The sequence below is a fragment of the Primulina huaijiensis genome, chromosome 3, assembly GCF_012295235.1.
Source record: "Primulina huaijiensis isolate GDHJ02 chromosome 3, ASM1229523v2, whole genome shotgun sequence".
In the NCBI taxonomy this organism is placed as follows: Eukaryota; Viridiplantae; Streptophyta; class Magnoliopsida; order Lamiales; family Gesneriaceae; genus Primulina; species Primulina huaijiensis.
This window is the reverse complement of record NC_133308.1, coordinates 2,337,754-2,359,470: the sequence shown is the minus strand read 5'-3', so window position 1 is coordinate 2,359,470 and position 21,717 is coordinate 2,337,754. Positions and strand designations below refer to the sequence as shown.

General features: G+C 34.4%; 4 protein-coding genes across 9 annotated transcripts; 3 read left to right on the top strand and 1 right to left on the bottom strand.

The window, feature by feature from the left end:
• Positions 1-484: 484 nt before the first annotated feature.
• Positions 485-3,876, top strand: LOC140972999 (U2 small nuclear ribonucleoprotein B'' 2-like). Its single transcript, XM_073435506.1, has 5 exons — positions 485-685; positions 1,404-1,576; positions 2,200-2,284; positions 2,919-3,001; positions 3,302-3,876. The coding sequence occupies exons 1-5, from the start codon at positions 613-615 to the stop codon at positions 3,581-3,583; spliced, it is 696 nt and encodes a 231-aa protein (XP_073291607.1). The 5' UTR covers positions 485-612; the 3' UTR covers positions 3,584-3,876.
• A 1,375-nt stretch (positions 3,877-5,251) lies between these two features.
• Positions 5,252-7,815, top strand: LOC140972998 (probable WRKY transcription factor 26). The gene is made up of 5 exons (XM_073435505.1): positions 5,252-5,728; positions 5,825-5,959; positions 6,076-6,653; positions 6,793-6,954; positions 7,082-7,815. Exons 1-5 carry the CDS (start codon positions 5,420-5,422, stop codon positions 7,482-7,484), a joined length of 1,587 nt encoding a protein of 528 aa, XP_073291606.1. The 5' UTR covers positions 5,252-5,419; the 3' UTR covers positions 7,485-7,815.
• An 8,037-nt stretch (positions 7,816-15,852) lies between these two features.
• On the top strand, positions 15,853-16,293 carry LOC140974646 (uncharacterized). The gene has a single exon (XM_073438196.1). The coding sequence runs from the start codon at positions 15,853-15,855 to the stop codon at positions 16,291-16,293; it is 441 nt and encodes a 146-aa protein (XP_073294297.1).
• Positions 16,294-17,931: 1,638 nt separating this feature from the next.
• Positions 17,932-21,135, bottom strand: LOC140972996 (exocyst complex component EXO70B1-like). Of its 6 annotated transcripts, none has more exons than XM_073435504.1 (2): positions 19,049-21,135; positions 17,932-18,079 (listed from the first exon to the last, which is right to left on the bottom strand). In XM_073435504.1, the coding sequence occupies exon 1, from the start codon at positions 20,929-20,931 to the stop codon at positions 19,060-19,062; it is 1,872 nt and encodes a 623-aa protein (XP_073291605.1). In that variant the 5' UTR covers positions 20,932-21,135; the 3' UTR covers positions 17,932-18,079; positions 19,049-19,059. The 6 variants fall into 6 exon arrangements, with proteins under 6 accessions (XP_073291605.1, XP_073291600.1, XP_073291602.1 ...); XM_073435499.1 differs by lacking the exon at positions 17,932-18,079 and adding an exon at positions 18,108-18,516; XM_073435501.1 differs by lacking the exon at positions 17,932-18,079 and adding an exon at positions 18,108-18,339.
• Positions 21,136-21,717: the final 582 nt, after the last annotated feature.

Genomic DNA, 21,717 nt, shown 5'->3' with positions numbered 1-21,717 from the left:
ACGATTTGAATGAAACTTGAAATACAAGGATTTTGATTATATTTTTATTGTTAACAATGAAAACAAAAAATCAAATATAAAATTTATACTTTATTTATTTACATATTAGTTAAATGAAGTATAATGGATTTCAAATCCATCCATCATCGTCTATCGATTGAACTTTAAATTTATCCTAATTAACATGAAACGTTATATAAACATTGAATATGTGAATTTTAAGTTATAGTCTTGTTTTTCTAAAACTACAAAATATATTTAAATATATTTGATATTCATGTATTTGAAATTCATCGATTCAAATACAACCGAATCAACCAAACGAATTTAAAATATATGTATATGTATAACGTATCAGAAATACACATGCAAAATATATTTTATTAGGAATATTTTTAATTTGGCTTTTAACCCTTCGCGAGCCCCAAATCGTATGACAAAACCGGGATAAAAATCTCGGTCCCATTTATTTAATTACTAAAAACTGAATTTTAGGGATTTTTGGGCCACAATATATTTTGCCCTAATTTTTCTTCCTAGGGCTCAGTTGCTTACACAATCGTATTTGAATCACACAAAAGGAGATTGATTAGGTCCATTACTGGCTAAAAGATGCTCACATCCGATATACCTCCCAACCAAACCATATACATCAAGAATATCAACGAGAAAGTTAAGAAGGAAGGTCTGTTTTTTATTTCAAGTTCTTAATTTTGGCTTTATGCTTAATTATAGTGTGAATGATTATGCGTTTGTTTTCAGTTTGGAAATTGTGTTTATCCATTGTATTATGTTCCGTGGGTGTGTTTTTCTTAACTGGCGATGTTCTTATCCTCGCCTCTGATTGGGAAACTCGATTGATTAGTGCTCCAACTTGGGGTCTGTGGCTTAGGACTCACTTTATCTCTGCTGCGGATTTAAATAGATTTTACATTCCGACATTTGAATTGGACCCTTATGAAACTCATGGTCTCCGGCTCAAATGCATTGAGAAACATTGAAGAGGGAACTGTTCACTGCCCTCTGCAAGTAAAAAGATCAATGCAGCTTATGTTCATTTACCTGAAGTTGGTTGTTACCAGTTACCGCTGTAGTTGGTTGTTACCAGTTACCGTCTGAACAGAAAATGACCTGAAATGGCCCACTAGCTAGCTCTACCTTCTAACTCGGGCCTGTGGTGAAGTGGTGCGTTAAGAGCACTTTTTTATCCAAAGTATGCTTTGTATTTCGGAATGAAATTTCTTGTTAGTTCAGATCATAATGTATGTTATCTTGACATCATCATCATGATTGTTGTCATTGAGTCATGTTATTGCTCCGTTAACATGGTCATTACTGTGCTATTAATATATCCTAGGTTTATGGATTCTGAGGTTGATGTCTCTGTCTTTATGGTTTGGCAGAATTGAAGAGATCTCTTTATGCCTTATTCTCACAGTACGGGAGGATATTGGACATCGTTGCACTGAAAACTGCCAAGCTTCAAGGGCAGGCATGGGTTGTGTTCAGTGAAGTGGCTGCTGCTAGTAATGCACTGCGACAGATGCAGAACTTCCCTTTCTATGATAAACCTATAGTGAGTATAAAGCATATACCAGTAATTTTTTCTGCATAATATCTTTGTTAAATATGTCTACTGGAATTTCACTTTTAGGCTTGATTTTTCATGGTCTGTTCATGCCCATTTTTCTTGTTTCTTGTGCTTTATTCTTGAGTCTTTTCAATGAGTTCAATTGAAGACATTTTATTAATATATTATTTGACCTTTGCCAACTAGAAACAACTGATCTAGGACACCCGGAGCAGGTGGGATTTTTATATCTTCTTATGTTTCCAGACTAATTTATGGCTTATGTGGAACCCCATTTATCATGCTTTACCATGCTTTTTTGTTTTTTTAAAAAAAGAGAATTGATTTTATTTGGTCATGCTTGAGTGGTGTTTCATACTTTTTTGGTATATGTAAATCTTTCACAGTTATTTGATACTTTTTTACATAGTAGCGATCTTATTCATTTCATTTTATACGTTTCCATAACTTTGATATGAAAGAATACGATTGAACAAAGGATGATGTCACTCATAGAGAACACATTTGTTTGCAGATTCATTACACTGATGTATGTGCATTATTAATAGTATTGCCTGAGCTGACAAAATAAATTTGATTGGACTTGCTAACTGTCATCTACAATGCAGCGGATACAATATGCAAAAACAAAATCTGATTGTATTGCTAAAGCAGAGGGTACCTATGACAAGAAAAAGAAGCAAGAGGAAAGAGGTAAACCTTTAGTCTAGCTCAGTCATTCTCTTTCTCTCTCCCACCTACTGTTTTTTCTCTGTATTCTTTTAAACCTAGTTACTTTTATATTTAAGATGGAAAATTAATAAGTAGCTTTTGTAGTTTTTGCATCCATTAACTTTGGAATGGAGCGGTGAGTTGGTAAGGTTTGATATCGCTCTTTAGAAATGATTTATAGAATTTGAGTTACCATAAGTGTGAAAAGAAATGCATGTTGTGTGGTGATGAGCTTGTTGATTAATTTCTTAAAACCGGGGGCAATTTTTAGTGATTCAATTGATATGCTTTGTTGAAACACAAAACTGCAAAATGATTAACATTGTTTAAAGATGCATTTATGGCACATATATATATATCATAATGCATGGCTTGTTTATGGAAAAACAGTGAAAAGTTTACTTCAGTACCAATGTGCTGCATTTTGCTATGCGTTTTGAATTTCATACCATCATCTGCCGAATGTCGGAGTCAACGTTCATAGAGAGGGATGCATGAGTTCAGCCATTTGAATTGTGGGGCATATGTTTGAGTTCACTCGGAAACAATAATATATTTATGGCATTCTGATTTGGTTGCATTGATATTTATTGTGACTACTGTTTTGGGTGAGCAGATGAGAGGAAGAGAAGAGTTGAAGAAGGCCATCAAACTGCCAATGCAAATGGTCCAAGATTTGACAATAATGGAGGGGCGGCTGTAAGTATTCTGCATGAGAATGTATGCATATCACTCATGAAAAGCTTTCATTTATCCACTCTTCAAACAGTTGCTTGTCCTATCATTGATCCTTCTCATGAAATCAATCAGCCAAACGGACTCCTCCAACTTTACTTGGCATTTTGAATCCCTTCAGAATCAGCACAAAACACTTTACACTCTATGCACATGCAAGCTTACTTGTGCTCTTTGTTCACAGCTGTTCTTGATAATAAATTATTCCAAAACTTCCGACTTTTGTGACTTGATTTATAAGAAGAACGCATGTCTTTTTTTTAGGCTACTTCTCGAGAAGGAAAGCCGGTCACACAGGAAGCAGCGATGGAACCCAACCACATACTATTTATACAGAATCTTCCATATGAGACGAATATAATGATGTTGGAATTGCTTTTCAAACAGTATCCTGGGTTCAGAGAAGTTCGAATGGTCGAAGCAAAGCCAGGTATTGCTTTTGTAGAATTTGATGACGATTCACAGTCTTCCGTTGCCATGCAGGATCTTCAAGGATTTAAAATCACTGCCCAGAATCCCATGGCCATCACCTATGCCAAAAAATAAGTGTTCCAAGTATTTTATAACAGCCAGAATGCTACCTTTTACTTCTGCTTGTCGTGTCACGTAAGCCCAGGGTTTCAATGTAACAGAGTAGCTTTACGAGTAAATTTTGTATCTTTAAGATTGAAACTTTTGGATCTGATACTTCTTGTGATTTGATCTGGTGAGTCTCCATACCCTCTCTTTGGAAACGTGGACCGTGATTGTTTCCTTGTTCCCATATATTGAATGTAGCGTAGTGTATTTTGGTGGTGGAGAATTAACCTGCAATATCATGACGAAAATTATAGACTCGATTTAACTCCAAAAAGAAATTGGCTCGATGGCTATGATAAAAAGTTATGTTTGAGGAAGTATCATACCTAATTTCAATTGCTCCATGAGTAGAACCTAGATAATGCGTGGCTCTATCAAATAAACTTACATGCTAGATCTTTTGATATCCCATCACCCTCCCACGAGCTTAAACCCATACATCAACTAGATTGGTGCCAATTGGTCTTTTAGTAGATTATTGAACTCAAACCAAACCGTTTCGACACACGTCGAATGGATTTGAACCAAATACTTTCTTACCTTGTAGCCATCAAGTGAAAATAATGTTGTGATCAGTGAGATTGTCAAACTACAAGTAATTTATCTTATAAAAATTAGATATATACATATTTGGATATTATATTTTAATACACGTAATAATGATATGTTAGATTAAAAATATAATATACTGATTTAAAATACCTTACTTTGTTAGGAATGGAAAAGAAAGATGTGCAAGGAGGCCAATGAGAGTGACCCAAACGCGTAAAGATCATGATGCCTCAGCCCCCTCTCTCATCACGTCCATATCTCAGTCAAAGCCACAAGCTTTGACGATCGTATATCCCATTTTTCCTAATAAAATGGCCCACAAAAGAAAATAATATTTTAGCCAATTTTTGTATAAAAAAATGTTATTGTATGGCCCACAAAAGAAAATAATATTTTAGCCAATTTTTGTATAAAAAAAATGTTATTGTTCGAATTGTTTTTATAAAATAAAATCATTCAAAATGTTTCTCATAAGGATTCATGTCTACAAAAAGGGAGTTTGAAAGAGTCATCGTAAAATAGTCGAATAATAAAAAAAAACAAAAACAAATTACCCAAACTACCTAAAACTAGGTGGAGCTTGACTTAGACGTGTATTCGATATTTTTTTTTAATGGCGATAACATTTGTAGTAGTTATCTTTCTTATATTGGGTAAATATTTTCTGACACAATAATCTACTAATCACGTTAATCAAATAAAATGTATTAAGAAAATTCATTATGATATACTTGTTCGAAATAGTGTTGGACTGTTGGTAATTAGATCGAACTTCCAACCATTAATGAAATGTTTGTCTGCGTCACTAACTCGGACATTTGATAAATACTCAGTAATTCATATTTATTATTGCATGCGTGATCTATTATGTAAATCTTTTAAACCTTGCTAAATTAATTTATATTTATGAATGGTTTTTTTAATAGAGAAAAAGATATCGATTCAAATCAAATATTGGTAATTTTATGAATTGTAATGATTATTGAGTTACGAATCTAGTGTATGAAAGAAATTATTTCGTTTGTGTTTATTTCAATTGATTGGTAAAAAATGTTTTCAAAGCTTCTTAGAAGCCGTATAGAACCGAACTTGAGGGAAAAGAGATTGCCAAACCCAACAATTTTCAGACAAATGTAGAAGCAAATACGTCTACATTTTCACCTTTTCCCCTTCTTCTTCCCATAAACCAATCAAGAATCATCCAAATTCCAAAACATTCATATATATTTTCACACGCTGACACTGTGTGTGATGCCCAATCCATCTTCTCCAGGAATCTTGCAAGCCTCTGTAAATCCAGGATTGTATTCAGTTTTCATGTCTTCTCCCAACTCTTTCACCAGTCTTCTTGCCGCCGACCACCACCAGCAACCCACCACCGGCCCCGCCATGAACAGGGAAATTGGGGGGGACAGGAGAGGTTCTGGGGTGCCTAAGTTTAAGTCTCTGCCGCCTCCTTCTCTTCCCATATCGTCTCCTTCAGCCGCCTCTCCTTTCTCCTACTTCGGCATGAGCCCAACTGAGTTTCTTGATTCTCCGGTTCTGTTAGCTTCTTCTAATGTAAGAAAAAAGAGAGAATCTTTAGTTTGTTTTTTCTCACACATTAAAATTGGATTCTTAACTCTTAGGATGATTTTTGAAATGTTTATTATGCAGATTTTACCTTCTCCGACAACGGGAAAGTTTCCGAATATCAATTGGAAGAGTGATTCCCACAGAATATATCAGCAGGAGACTAAACCAGAACAGAACTACTCAGATTTCTCTTTTCAACCAAATACAGTCTCCAATGTTAGAACTTCATCTTCATTGACTTTTTTTTTTTAATTTCTTTTGTTACTTTATCTTTTTCCCAATGAATGAATCTAACTATTCTCTGTACGTATTGGTCAATTCTGGATATATAGGGTTTGATTGCATGGGAATACTATCAAGAACCTGCTAAACAAGATAATTTACAACCAGAAAACAACAACTTGAATTCCGAATTCAATCCAACCCAGCAAATTGATCAATACAACGAATCATCAGTGTCGATAACGGAGAACAAGAGGTTGGATGACGGTTATAACTGGAGAAAATACGGGCAGAAACAAGTGAAAGGAAGTGAGAATCCTCGAAGTTATTACAAATGTACACATCCCAATTGCCCCACAAAGAAAAAAGTGGAAAGATCTTTATCTGGACAGATTACCGAAATTGTTTACAAAGGTTCTCATGATCATGCCAAGCCTCAGTCCGTTCGGAGATCGTCTGCTTTGGCATCATGTTCGTCCACTGTTTCGGCTTCTTCCGTGGTGATTCAGTCTCAAAACGAGATACCGGAGCAGCTGTCAGATGGTTCAGTTGGTGCAGGGAAAATGGATTCTTCGGTTACAACTCCACCTGAGAACTCATCGGTATCAGTTGGGGATGATGAATTCGACTATAAGAGAAAGTATGGTGGGGTAGAGCTTGATGAAGATGAACCTGATATGAAAAAATGGTAAATTTCAATTATACTAATAAACTTGTATTTAAGCAAAAACTAAACTCGAACTTTTTGCATCTCTTTTAGAAAGAAGCATACATTTCCACATATCTCAATGTGACTGAATTATTGACTATATTGTTTGTGTATTCAGGAAAAGTGAGAATGCAAGTAAAAATGCTGGTGGAATGGGGAGTAAGACGGTGAGAGAACCAAGAGTCGTAGTTCAAACTAAAAGTGATATCGATATACTAATTGATGGCTATAGATGGAGAAAGTATGGTCAGAAAGTGGTGAAGGGAAATCCCAATCCCAGGTAAGAATTCAATATTTTCTTTTCTTTCTTCTTCCTTTCGAGATCACCCTTAAATTTAATCGAGAATCAGGGCAGACTTAATCTTCGAAGTAGCCTAATCTTGTCAGTCTTCTTTGATCGAATCCAGGAGCTATTACAAGTGCACTAGTCCCGCCTGTCCGGTTAGAAAACACGTGGAACGAGCCTCACACGACTCAAAATCCGTGATAACAACGTACGAGGGGAGACACAACCACGATGTCCCAGCTCCTCGTGGCGGAGGTAGCCATGCCCTTAGCAGGCCGGTCCCTTATAATCCTAGCAATAATGTAGCCATGGCAGTGGCTTTGCCAGTAGGCGGTGGTACTGCGGTCGACGCTGAGGCACCTTTTACCTTGGAGATGCTGCCGAGTCCTTCCAGGAGCTTTAGATATTCAGGATTCGGGAATTCAATGGGTTCCGGTATCGATCTTTTGCAGGACAATACATTGTTTTCTAGAGCTAAGGATGAGCCGAGAGACGACATTTTCCTCGATTCATTTCTATCTTGAACAAGTTATGTCGTGCTGGTGCCATAATTAACTGATAAATTTATTGTAAATTTGTATATTTTTACATGCATAAACACACAAAAATTTGATTTTTTTTTGGCACAATAAATTTTTTGTTTTCATCTTTGAGTAGAACTTTTGGTTCCATCACTTTGTCCATTGTCCACGTATTTGACGTATAAATTCAGACACCAACAGGATCATAGGCTCCGGGGGACTTTCGTGTTGTTTTGTGGTGTCCTTGATTAGGATTTATGATGGGTTTTTTAGTAGTTGTACAATTTTCCATTTGTTTATTTTTGTAAGAAGAATAACAGCTGTTTTCCATATATTTTGGTTTACATCATGGGAATTATAAATTGTTGATCGGATAGATGAGTTCAAATACAATTAAATTTGAATAATAATTCTTATAATAAAAAAATTTCATTTATTAGATTATCGCGATAAATTCAATATAAAATTTCACGATATAATTATAATAAATATTTATGTACAATATATTTGTTGTATTTTTAGCATTATTCAATATTTTTTTAATAAAATCAACAAAATACAGGCTTATCGTAAATATTATACCTTTATGCAAGATGCATAAGGTACAATATATTTTTAGGGAAAATAGCATCAAGCTCCATTTCGAAAACGCCAAAAAAACACGTAACTCTCCTGTACCAAATTAATGATTTTTTTAATCTTTAATCTTATATAAAAGAGTTTTTTTTTTTTTTTTTACATTTTTTTTTATCTTTAACAGGGATGAAAATGCAATTTGTGCTATATTATAATGTAATCAAGTCTAAAATTATATTAAAAGAAAATCAACAAATCTTTGTGAACCAAGAAGATGTCATTTTGTCTACTCAAACAAAAAAAAAAAGTTTTAAAAAAAGATGACATCATTTTGTGCAATAGTTGCTTTGAATGTGTCAAATCTTCTAGAGGCATGGGACTGCTTGGCGCATACGCCATGGCGTCTGAACTAAAGCAACCTTTTGACTAATTCACCGACTGCATTAAAAGATATGGCTAACGTAACAGGTTTGAATAACCATCATATTTCGAGTTTTATTGATGAAGAATTTCTTGTTTTTTATATTAAAACTTTAAATTTTTAGTTTCGAGTCCCGAATTCATATCTACTGAGTTACTAGTAGGTTATAATTACTTAGAACAGAAGATGCGGAGAAAATTTTCAAAAATTCTCAATATTTGAAATCAAAAATAATATTTGACACATATCGGATCGGATAGTATAGGTTATTCGTGTTATAAAATTAACCAGTGAGATGATTTGATATGAATTATTGTTTTAATTGTTATTATTTATTTGGCGGTATTATTTGACTTTTACGAGTTTGCGAACTGAGAAATATAAACATTTTGTAGATTTTTCCATGATTATAATTAGATGTATCTACCAAGGAGACGAGGGAACATAGAAAGGATTTGATTCTTTTTTTTTTTTTTAATTATGTTTCATGAACTTGTATTTCGTCCAACTGAATATTGAGATAAATATAGGTCGCGTTATATAAAATTCAAGAATATATATAGTAGAAAATACTTATTAGAATTGAGTTTCGAACCCGATATCTCGTCCCAGAATTAAGAACATGATATCAGATGAGTAATAAATCATCTATATACTTAAATATTTTTGGGATATCGATTATGTTCAAAAAAAGTTATAATATTTTTTTAATTTAAAATTATACAAGAGACTCTGACTTGAGTATTGGAAAGATTTCGTCCAGAAAATCTACGGTGTCCTTGCTTAAAAAAAAAGAAAAAACCTTAACCAAGTAAAACGCTTGTGGAATTTTCACTTTTACGTAGACTTATTGCATGAATTCTCATCCGATTTATATATGTTGGATTCGAGTTGTATCTGAACTATGAATTCTCTTACCCAAATGATCAACCCCATAAAATATGGATGCCGTCAATTTACACATGCCATTTTGGCCCAAATTTTAGATTCATATCGATAACAATATTTGACGATGTTAAATTTCAAATGACATCGACCATGTAATATTTTGGATCAAATTCACAGTGATAATTGTTACACAATATATCGAATGATATAGTACAGAGAGCTTTTAAAAAAAACAACAGCGAAACAATAGCGAAAATCTTGAAATGATACAAACCGAGATCTGTACGAAGTACATTATCTTTAAAACAGATATTTCCTCTCCAGTATGTGCTTCGAGGATGTACTTAGACGTCTGTTTCTCAGGATACAACAGAAAACTAGAGTTAACCTAGCACGAGACATAACAACGACGAACTGAAAGGTATTTGAACTTTATCACGATGGTAGAGGAGCAGCAGCCGAGACAACAAAGAAGCGTGCTGAAGGAACGAGAATGCAGGAGAGTGTGTTAGTACTTCTGAAGGACTTGAGGCTATAGACACTCGGGTTTCATATGGACAGTCACTTCTGGCCATCCGAAAGGCCAAAGGTCGGTCTAGCTAGAGCACCAAAAGTCAGTCCAGCTGGAGCACCAACAGGCATGCCATATGGAGAGTCAGGCAGATTGAAGGTCATCCATAATAGAATTTTCGAAAATAAAAAATAGCAAAAGCCATGTGAACCTTGGTGGGAAATTATGCCTTGATCGGTTGGTGTGCTGTCGTTGACCCACCAAACTTAAATTCCTACTCTCTAAGTAAAATTAGTGTAATGATGAGCAGGGTCGAATCCACAGGGAACGAGAGATTTATTTCTTTCGAGCATAATGTAAATGAACGGGGGGTTTGTTTGATAAAAACTAATAAAATACTATAATTAATTTAACATGCAAGAAGAAAATAACAAAACTAAACGAGAATTAAATTACCAAACTCTGATTCAAGGGATTTTCACTATTCAATTATATCACTGTTCATCGGCTAACATATTATTTATTCATGCAATTACAAGCAATTATCCTTAGAATTATAGGGATAGCCACTAAACTTCTTGTGTTTTCCTAAATTAATTGACCAAACCCAGCATCCAGTCAAAACTTACCAATAATCAACTGGGCACGATAGCGTTCCATATTAATTAAAGATAGCATTTTAGTTTCGTGAAAACAGTTAATCCTAAAATCTAACAACCGAGATAGCTGCAATTGAGAGATCTAGTTCCGTCGATTTATTTAGATTACACATGTTATGATAGCACAACACATCTAACCTATTGCTACTCACGTACCAATCGTTCATGACAATTACGGATCACTGAATTCATGGTTAGCATTAAAAAATCATACATCAAATTAAATTGTCAGATTAATTGACGTATAACATTCATATAAATAAAATCAGAAATCAACGAATACTTGAACAAAACACAAATATTAAATTAAAGTGCGAAAAGCCTCACAATGATAAATCGAAATAGTAAAAATATCCCTTGAATCAAAAATAAAACTTAGCCTAAAGGTGTGGAGAGAAGTTGAGAGAAAATCCTTGCGCTTTTCTTTTGCTCTTCACGTGAGTTGTTGGAGATTGCAAAAAAAAAAAAAAGAATCCTTGATGCCGCCTCCTTGATTCTTCTGTTACGTGAGATTGGGGGAGGGAAATTGTGTGTGAGATTCTAGAAAATCTGATTTTGCCTCCTCTTTCACGTGAATTGTGGTGTAGGTTATCAAAAGAAAGATTGGGTTCTAAAACATAAAAGACTAATAACCTAAAATAAATCCTAATCCCTAAAATTAAAAGATACTGAGAAAATATCTTCCAATAATATAGAGTTTTTTTATGGAAAAAACTCTATCTTGTATTTCTTCCTTGATATAAAAATTCCTTATCTCACTAGGCAGCCAAGGAATTGTCACAAGGCGTGATCACGCCTTATCCAAAAACATCTTCTGAATTTTTATGATCAACTTCTTCCCCTAAGATCATATTGACAACTTTAATGTGATATAAAATCACCCTTTTTAGTCCAGATTTATCGCGAGAGCAGAAAACTTCCTCCTACAATAAAATCACACAAAAATGTGTCAATTTAGCACGTTGGAAGTGGTAACAACGAGAGACATGACAACAAAAAATGCAACTATTATGAGCCTATCATCGGTCCGACATTTGACGCACACATGTCGCACTCGTATGCTTGCACACAAGTCAAGCTTTTTTTAATTGTAAATCGGCCCAAGATTTGCACCACCCCTGCACCGACGTGCGCGAGAGAGAACCTCTTGACCAATCTTTCTTACACCTCCACAAAGTGTAACTCTATATAAGTTCACCTATGTGTACATTTTTCACATACCATCCACTTATCTAGGCCTTACTTGTCCGATTTCTCATTGAAAAAGAACAAACTTAATAAGCCAAATGCTCTAAGTCCAACGATAATATGAAAGACTCTATATATTCAATCAATATAACGAATTAATTTTTTGAGACGATAACTAAAAAATTTATATTTTAGAATACGTTATGTAGAAAAGATTAAAAACAAATTAATCGATAAAGAGGAAGACCACCACTCAACTTCAAACAAGTTAATCAATCCACATTCATAATATAGGACAAGAGTTTCTTCCCTTTCACCAACTCATTTCTTCCTACCAGACAACATTATCCCTTATTTCTTTGATTCGATTAATTCAATTTTTAAATAAAAGTTTGATTGGTTTAATTTTTCATTATTATTTTTTTAACTGCTAATCAAATCGACAAAATGTACCTCTATTAATTTAGAATATCACACGTTAATTTGAGCTTCCCAAACCACGTGACTCTGCCCATGCTACCCGCACGTTTGCAAGCATTATCGTATATAGGGACAAAATTTGTGGTTTAAGTTACTATACTTACACATGATCATTCCAAGAAAAGAAAAAACAACACTTTAAATTATCAAATTATTCTAAAATTTCAAATAATTGGTGTAAATTTTAGTTATACTCTAGAACAAGCAAATTTTTTTTTTCAATTGAAAAAAAACATTTGCTTGTTCTAGAGTATAACTAAAATTTAGGAAAAAAAAATTGCATATTAATTTTTTTTTGTCGAATTATGTATTTATTTATTTTTTTGTGTCCGAAACATATCGTCTTATTAAATTTTTTGATCCATCGTCTGCAGACATGAGTACGGATTGTAGTCGGTACTATTACATGGAGTAATAAAATCCAAATCGTAATGATAATTGACAAATTATGATTAGTTGATAATTATAATTAAGCTAGAAATGTTCTACATAGAAGTCGTGTATCTCCACAATGGTATGATATTGTCTATTTTGAGTCTAAATTCTCATATATTTGCTTTCGGTATTTACTCGAAAAGCTTCATGTCAATGAAAATATTTTGTTACTTATATTGACTCACGATCTTTCTCTTAATATTTCAATATGAGACTTTAGTTATATTCTAAAAAGACCGTTCAATTAGTGAATAATTAATTGGTGTATATATATCTGTATTAAGATCTAAGCTTTATTAAAATAACTCATGGGATTCCTCGAAATCACAATTGCATGTGTTGGATAGTATTAATTGGCACAAGATTTAACTGATAATTAATAATTACTTATAGTAAATAACGACCAAGAAACCGCGAGGAAGCTTCGTTCCATCAATTATTATTATTTTTGATCAATTATAATAAAACATATCTCAAAAATCAATTGTCGGGGCCAAATTATATGATTTTTCAAAGGTTAATTTCAATTGTTTCCGTTGTATTTACATATATATAGATTTTTTTTATCATGTTTTATTTATTACTACTTGTGAAATATTATTATCATAAAAACTAGGAATTATTTCACCTTCATATATTAGTTTGGTTACTTACAAATCTCACATAAAATATAACTAATTTTGTAATAAATAATATATATGTACATACCAAAGAAGTTAATGCACTAATATATCAGCAATTATATATATATATATATATATATATATAATTACAATTGTTTCCAGTTAAATACCGATTGTCAGATTCTGGGACAAAACCCTTCCTGGATTCGCGATGCCAAACAGGAGTAAAAAATAAATAGATAAATAGGTGAAGACAAAAAAGAATAAATTTGTTGGGAGAAGAGCGAAGGATTGAAGCAGCCAGCCATATATATCACCTCTTATTATACTATTATTATTCTTTTCACCTAAAAAAAAATACACATCTATACATACATAATACTATTTGAATTGTTGGATTTGATTTGGAAAAAGATATTTGATTCGACAAAACATTTGAGTGGTGAATTTCAAAAAATATTTATCTCGGTTGTATTTGAAATCTACCACGATTATCATTAAAAAGTTAAGTCGGTTTCGTCATATGTTAACATATGTGGATTGATTAACAATTTCTCAAAATGGTGCATTGCAGATCAACTCGCTCTATCCACTAAAATTAGACATAAAATTGGCTATTCGTTTCTGTTTTGTTCGGCCAATTACTTAAAATAAGTGAATCGAGTTGATATTTTTCTATTCCGTCAAAACTTGTTTTGACATGTCTACTGCACAAGTTTTTTCGGGCATTTTGAAAATTCAAACTTAAATGTTAGTTATAAAGTATGTGTTTGCGCGTCGGTATATGCAATTTATTATGAAGGAAAGGGTTATTAGCAATAAAAAAAAAGCCTATATTAAATACAGCTGTAAGCTTTGGAACTGCACGAATTAAAATATGCAGAAAATTATAATTGGAATCTACTGTCATAAAGACCAATAGGTGATTAACTTTAGTTTCAATATATTAATTAATGATTAAGAATTTGATTTTCTCTAATAAATTTTTTTTGTGTAAGTCGTGTTTGACTATTGTGATTTATGTTATTAACTTAATTTACAAACTATTGCATTCGTTTGTGAGTTTATAATGTGTATGTTGCAGGATATCCACCGTGAATTCTTATGTCATTAAAAAATGATTTAACTTTATGCCCATCACAATCAATTGCATTTAAGGTGGTCTTTGAGGGAAATTAAATTAAAAAGTCAACAACTCGGTTAATTTGACCCATTTTAGCCAAAAAAAAATTGAAAGGCAACAGATTTAAGTAAAATTATTGAGATTGTTCGTGTATGAAAACATTTGAATGTCTATTATATACCATAATTAAATCAAATAATATTGGAATCATATGCATAATGACCTTATTAGAACATACTCAATTCTTTTTTCTTTTTTTTTAAGTCATGCGAGTGTTAAGTTGTTATTGAACCTCGAATATGACATTCGTTATGAATTTGTTATCTTGATATCAAATGAAATATACACAAAATAACACACGATCGCTTTGTCTCTAAATGAAACAAGTTGAAGTATTTGACTTATAAATTTGTTTTGCTATTGAAAAAAGGTTATAAAAAATTGATGAGTTGGGTCGATTTGATCTAAATATAAAGTGATAATTAATATTTTTTGACATAAAAAATAATATTTATTTATTAATCCAATCGAATAAGAGCTCATAAAATTAATACGTGAGAACTTCATCGTCTCGCACAGTATTTGAGGTAAAAAAAATGCGTGAATACATATACTTCATATGTTAAGTAAAAATCTACCAATATATATAGGATAGAGAGTTTTCCTTTGAAATACACAAAAATCAATTATAATAGTACCGTTTAGTATGCCGAAAAATATAAAATTAGCATAAAATCAATTGTACATATTCAGACGTTATTTAGCCGTGCATTAGTTAAGGAATATTAACCTCGATTTGCTCATGATCATCTGCCCTAACATGTTAATTAAAACTTCAACAGATGAATAATAAAAAAACTCAAGTTTCACGAGTTAATTTTGTGAGATTAATTTTCATTATGATATGGTTCATGAAAAAAAATACTTTTTTATGCCAAAAATATCTTGTAAATTTATATCGAATCAATCGATTTCACGAATATAAATACAGGAGAACAAACAACTTAAGCATGAATAATTATATATTTAATCAATAACAAAATAATAATACAAAAAGGCAATTTAGAACATGAAGAAGTTGGTGAAAAATACTCAATCAAAACATTTCTTTGGGTTCACTTCCTACCCACAAAATTGTGGTACTACGTCATACAAATTGTGGTACACTTCATGTGGAAATGTGGTATATTTCATGTGGAAATGTGGTACAAAAAAAGTACCCACGGATTGAAAACAAAAAAAAAACGTCGACTGAAGACTGAAGGCCAATTTCGCGTTAGAACATCTAACCTCATATTTAATTAGAAATTCAAAAATCAATGATTACTCTAAATAAATATTATCTTAAATCTCTCTCATCCCTATATAAACTCCAATCCACATTCACATTGGAACTCTTGTAAAAATAAAGATTATATTTTTGCTGTTGGATTTCACCAAATCCATGTGTGAATTGGGATTCTAATAATGGGAAATAGCTTAAGGTGTTGTTTGGCTTGCGTCCTTCCGTTCGGGGCACTGGACTTGATCCGGATAGTTCACTTGAACGGGTACGTGGAGGAGTTGTCGGGTCCAGCCACGGCGGCGCAGGTGCTGAAGAACAACCCGAATCACGTCCTGACCAAGCCCAGTTCCCAGGACGTGGGTCGTCGGATCTTGATCATGTCTCCCGACTCCGAGCTCAAACGGGGCGCCATTTACTTCCTGATACCTTCATCTTCTTTTCCCGCGAATGTCAAGAACAAGAAGGCGGCATTTGGCAACAGCGGGAAGAGTAGTAAAAAAGAGAGAATTATCGGCGACGATTCGCGTGAATTTTCAAAGAAAACGGAGAAGCGATCTTCCCGTAAACAGAAAACCAGTGTCGGGGTGTGGAGGCCTAATCTGCACAGCATATCCGAGGATTGACGAGTGATTTCGACCTTTTTGGGTTCACTTTAATAGTTGTGTGTGGCCCTTTGAAGTATTATTTTTTCTTCTCTTTGTGGATAGTATTGAAAGAGTTGACATCTGTGGTTCAAATTATCAAATGTAAAGTGGTCATTTTTCCTCTTTCTTGTGACATTTGCATTTAGGGATTCAATAATAATATGTATGTTTGGAATTGCAACGATCGCCGATCAATTATAAAAAAATGATATTTTTTCATAAGTTAAACGAAATTTTAGGCCATAATTCAATTTGGGTAGGCCTCTTGTGAGACAGTCTCATGAATCTTTATATATGAGACGGGTCAACCCTACCGATATTCACAATAAAAGTAATATTCTTAGCATAAAAAGTACAAATAAGATATCCGTCTCACAAAATACGACCTGTGAGATCGTCTCACACAAGTTTTTTCCTTTCAATTTAACCACTTTAACTAAAAGACCAATTTAATTGCAACTACTCTCCAAAAGCGAAGGTAAAAAAAAAAAACAAGGGAAAAATCGTCTTTAGTGGCATAGAAGGCAGAGGCAATGCTAGTTATAAAATGGATTTGATTTCAAAACAAAATTGGTAGTTTTATTTTAGCAAACCAACAATAATAAATTGTATATATTATACATAAAATATTACGTGGTTCCCAAATTGAAATAATCAAAATTTTCTCTTTCACCGTCGGGAGACCAATCATGATTTAGCTGGGATCGATGGATGCGATCTTCAATTTTTTATTTACTAATCTTGAAGTGATTTCTTCTTTCAACATCCAATTGATAACAAATAAAAATTTGTCCAATCGCCAGCCCCTGTAGAGGCAAAGCAAACGATATTTAAATTTTTTTTTAAAAAAAAATGGCATTATTATTCTCTACGTGTCATGAATTAAAACTAATTTGGACCACATGCTTTCATTTTTGGTGGTGTTATATAATTTGATCGATTGAGCCGATTGATGAATCATTCTCTTAGTATATATATTTTTTATAAGATCGTTGTCTTTTGATGCGTGGGGAATAAACTTTTGAACTAATACACTGATTTACAAGTCACACTAGTTAAATAAAATACACTTAACAATCTATGTGTAAGAGATTCTTTACGAAAAGTTGTTGACAAAGAATCAAACTCACGTTTGTTTATCTTTTTTTTATTTCCCACTTTTCTCTTTTCTTTAGTTCTTTACAAGAACAATTATGATCTAGAAGTCGATCCGAGTCAGTCAAGTGTTCGGATTTATTATAACATAGCCACGAGACTCTCAACGGACCTTTAACTCTCATAAAACCCTTTTGGAGCTTTGGATTGATACAAACAATCATTTACTCCACGGTATCAAACACACATTCTCTTAGTAACACGCGTATGTTCTCTAAATCGTTTTTTTTTTTTTTTGGTTATATTCAATTTGATTGATTGAATAATCAATTAAACGTTATCTATCTACATCTAGAAAAGTACCAAAGGGTCCAAAATGGTGACACGCATTGATTGTAAATCTGTTAGCCCACATAAATGCCTATGCATTTAATGCTTTGACTTTTAAAAAGTGCACTGATTTATATGTACGAACAAAAATTAATGGCAAGACATGAAGTGGCATGTATCAATCAAACAATCTTCTTTAGATTCTTGGAGATACATGAAAGGGTTTATGTTAGAGGCACTGCCATGCACACAAGTTCTATCTCAACTTTAGGTTAATCAAGATTCATTCAAGTGTGATTGTATGCGAGGAATCCACCTGTAACTATTTTTGCATTCCTCCCTGTTAAACCAAAAAAAACCAACTTGAGTTGATACAAGAGTTCATGGCATATACTTACAGATTGATTCATATGCTAAAACTCAATCAGATATGTGATGCGATAATATATCTTCACCCAAATATTCTATAGCTTAGGGATATATGTACAGTCCCAATTAAGATGAAAAACAGATAGTTCTGCTCCTAATATCAACTTCCATCAGCTACGATAAATTCAGAAATGTCACCTATCCAGTTCCGATGATGGCTCAGCAAGCATCCTAAGGATAAGGGCAAGAAATACACTAATAGTTCAAACGAAAAAAGCACAATCCTAGCGTCGATCTTGGGAGGTCCTGATGGGGAATCAGATGCACATCGCCGCATATAAATGGAAAAACAGTGACAATCGGAAATCCTCAAGAATCCGCAGAATAGAGGTACAAGTGATCAATCAACTGTCAAGAGCACATTCAGATCACAAAAATTTCGGCTAGTTTAGCAAACTTATTTAGTGCATAAACCATCAACTTATGATGAATAGAAAAGTTCCTCCAGCTTTAGCATTTGAAGACTGAATTGACATTTTCTTGGATTCAACAGCCAACTATACCTATCATTGGATTAATTGTTCAAAATCAAAGAATATGTTCTAAAATCACATTTCAATTTTAATCATCAATCTATTTCCAGATATGGTCAAAAATAATTTAAAAAGGGAGTTTAATAGAAATTTAGTTATCTGAATCATGCTACGGATATATGTTTTTATGATGGAACAGCATAATCCCTCCATGTCTCGCTTTCTGAATTCACTATATTTCTACAACAACTCAAAGAAGCATCAATCCAGGTGAAAGGAACGACAATATCCTATAGCAAAAATATACATTTCAATTAATGAATTCACATATAACAGACAAGCATATCAATTAACACAATACACTCAAACATATAGTTTCGAAGCAACAAACTACAATACGAGCTTACTTGCTTTGGTCTCATCTTCTTCCACCGCCACTACCTTGAAACAACACACGAATATGAGCCTCAATATCCTCCGTACTATACCTAATATATCTATCTCCATTTTTCCCAAAATCAACTACGGCCTGCAATCTTCCTATAAAATTCTGATATGCCGGGATTAAACTCCCACGAATCGAAGCCCTCAACTCCTCTCCCAAATGATCATCCACGATTACCCATGTCGACTGAGCATTGCATATCCCCTCAAAGTATGTGTTGAATAACTTCAGCTTATCTCCTAAGCTCTTGGGTGCTACAGGTGACAGAGAGTTACTATCAATCTTAAGAACAGCCAAAACTTTGCTCCATGTTCCTCTTTGATAGTTCACATGATATTGCTTTATTTTCGCCTCATGTTTCCTTGTCCAATCATCGCCTAAGAGTGTCCCCAAGTCATTATCTTTCACCTTCTGTACGATATACCTACTATTGTTCATCATAAATACAGAACTCAATGTGTTGTCCCGGTAAATCTTGGACTTAGCCTCTAGGTTACTCTCCAAAAACTCCATAATCCATTCCATTCGAACAGCTAGACTTGAAGACGATGACAAAGCCCTATTGTCCCCTTTCCTGTAATCAAAATTGCCACTCTGAGGCCCGACACTTTCCTCGAAAATCTGTTCTAAGGTCCGCCGAGATCGGCATGCAGCACGGAGATAATTCATCACGTATCGAGTCATGGGATGCACTCCACCGCCAGGAACAGCAGCCTTAGCCGGGTCCCGACGGATCAAATTTTCCAACTCCATAAACACACCTCTGATAGCTTCCCCTAGTCTTTTCCAGATAGTGATGGCTTCATTTCTTAAAATTATACCGTACTGATCAGAAAAAATCAACTCAAATTCAGGCATCAAGTCCCTCACAGATTCATAAACATCCAACACCTTGAACAACCTCTCAGGTGCCCGACTCCCTATAGCCACAGCATCCGCAAAGTTCAGGAGCTGAATTGTAGAACCTCTGCACACCTCCATGAACGAAAAGTCCGCAGCGGAGGAGAACCCCAAGAAAATGCGATCACATAGGCGGCGCTCGCTCGGAAAAAGAATCCGGAGAGCAACATTAATGGCTTTGACCCATTTCTCGATTTCATCTTCCAGCTGCGCCCACTGCATTTTCTGAACCTCGTCGATGCTCAGCTTCTGCAGACCCAGTCTAGAAAAGCTCTCCTCCAAGAATTCCCTCCGGTAGGTGCTGTACACGTGGGAGCATTCCTTCACGTACCCCGCCACCACCATCCTCTTCGCGATGTCATGCAAGTCTCCTATAGTACCCGCCGGAAGCGCGTCGATTATTATGTCGTAATCCGTGACCTGCTGCGCCACGGGAATGAAATTGTCGTCATCTTCCAGAGAAACATCATCTTCGTCGTCGGAGTAATCTTGATGATGAGCTGAGTCGCCGCGAGCCAAGTCGAATGAGTCGGCGCCGCGTTCGGCGAGGATTCTGAACTCATCTTCCAAGCGGAACATGGATTGCTGAAGTAGATCCTCGGCGCGATCGAGGTAAGAGGATATGTTCTTGTCATCGGCTAAAGGTGTCCAATCACGGATGAAGGCAATTAACTGGTCGACAGAATCAAGGAAAGCGGAAGAATCAGCAGAGTTGGACCATATGGGTCGGTCCGAGGAGATAAAACTGGAGATCTGACGGTCAAGAGAGTTGAGGATTCGTTCTACATCGTCTTCGGAGAGCTTTTCCGTCAGCTTCTCACGCAATCTTCCATCGAAGTTGGAAAATATCTTAATGATATCGTCAGTCATGGTTTCCGTACGGCCAAGAGACTTGGCTATCTGGCGAGCTATAGCTATCAGTTTCTCCTCGCCGTTATCTGCCATTGACGGGGCTTCAATTCTATGCAATAACCCGATACTTTCCTACTTGATTAAAGGTTCGTTGTGCTACAAAGAAGAAGAAAAAGGAAAAGAAGACGAAAGGGTGAAGTGGGGCCTATGGGAGGGTCACATTAAAGCCAAAGTCGAAGGGGAAAGGAAGCATCTCGGAAGTTGAGCATTTTCGCTTCAAAATATTTGTTTCATCCGAAAAAACATTCGCGGCTTGTTCTTGGATATACTTTTCAATTTCGTAAAATAAAAAAAGAGAGTTTTGAAGATGTTTGTCGACTACTATGCCCGTGTGTAAACGGATCCAAGTCATAGTAGAAGAGTACTACAACTTGTTCGTAAACGAATCCAAGTAGCTGGTCCAGAGAAATCTTTATGAGTTATCATTTGCGTTGCAAACAAACGTTAGAATTGTCGGGGTTTATTCGAAGTAGACATTCCGAAGCTCAAGTTAGAAAATAATTTAAAAGTGTTATTTGAGAGCTAAAAAATTTGAGCACAAAATCACGAGCCATTTGAATAATAAGAATTCTCTCTTATTTATAGATTTTTTTGGAGTGTATAACAAGATTGAACCTTTATAATTAATTTGAATTTCAATAATGAATTGAATAATTAAATTTGGTCTAACACCATCAAAACTAAAATTTGGAACTTCAAAAAATTCAACGGCTGAATCGAAATAGTAACAGACGGACAACCTAAATCAGAAAGGTTGGTTCCAGGACCCGTGGATTCTCAACCATAAAATCAGCAGGTCATAAACCAGGGTGACACCAA

Coding starts and splice junctions, on each gene's coding strand:
- LOC140972999 (XM_073435506.1), top strand. CDS start 613: ATGCTCACATCCGATATACCTCCCAACCAAACCATATACATCAAGAAT. Junction 2,285..2,918: donor AAAGAAGCAAGAGGAAAGAG/GTAAACCTTTAG, acceptor TTGGGTGAGCAG/ATGAGAGGAAGAGAAGAGTT. Junction 3,002..3,301: donor ACAATAATGGAGGGGCGGCT/GTAAGTATTCTG, acceptor TCTTTTTTTTAG/GCTACTTCTCGAGAAGGAAA.
- LOC140974646 (XM_073438196.1), top strand. CDS start 15,853: ATGGGAAATAGCTTAAGGTGTTGTTTGGCTTGCGTCCTTCCGTTCGGG.
- LOC140972996 (XM_073435504.1), bottom strand. CDS start 20,931: ATGGCAGATAACGGCGAGGAGAAACTGATAGCTATAGCTCGCCAGATA.
- LOC140972998 (XM_073435505.1), top strand. CDS start 5,420: ATGCCCAATCCATCTTCTCCAGGAATCTTGCAAGCCTCTGTAAATCCA. Junction 5,729..5,824: donor TTCTGTTAGCTTCTTCTAAT/GTAAGAAAAAAG, acceptor TTTATTATGCAG/ATTTTACCTTCTCCGACAAC. Junction 6,654..6,792: donor GAACCTGATATGAAAAAATG/GTAAATTTCAAT, acceptor TTGTGTATTCAG/GAAAAGTGAGAATGCAAGTA.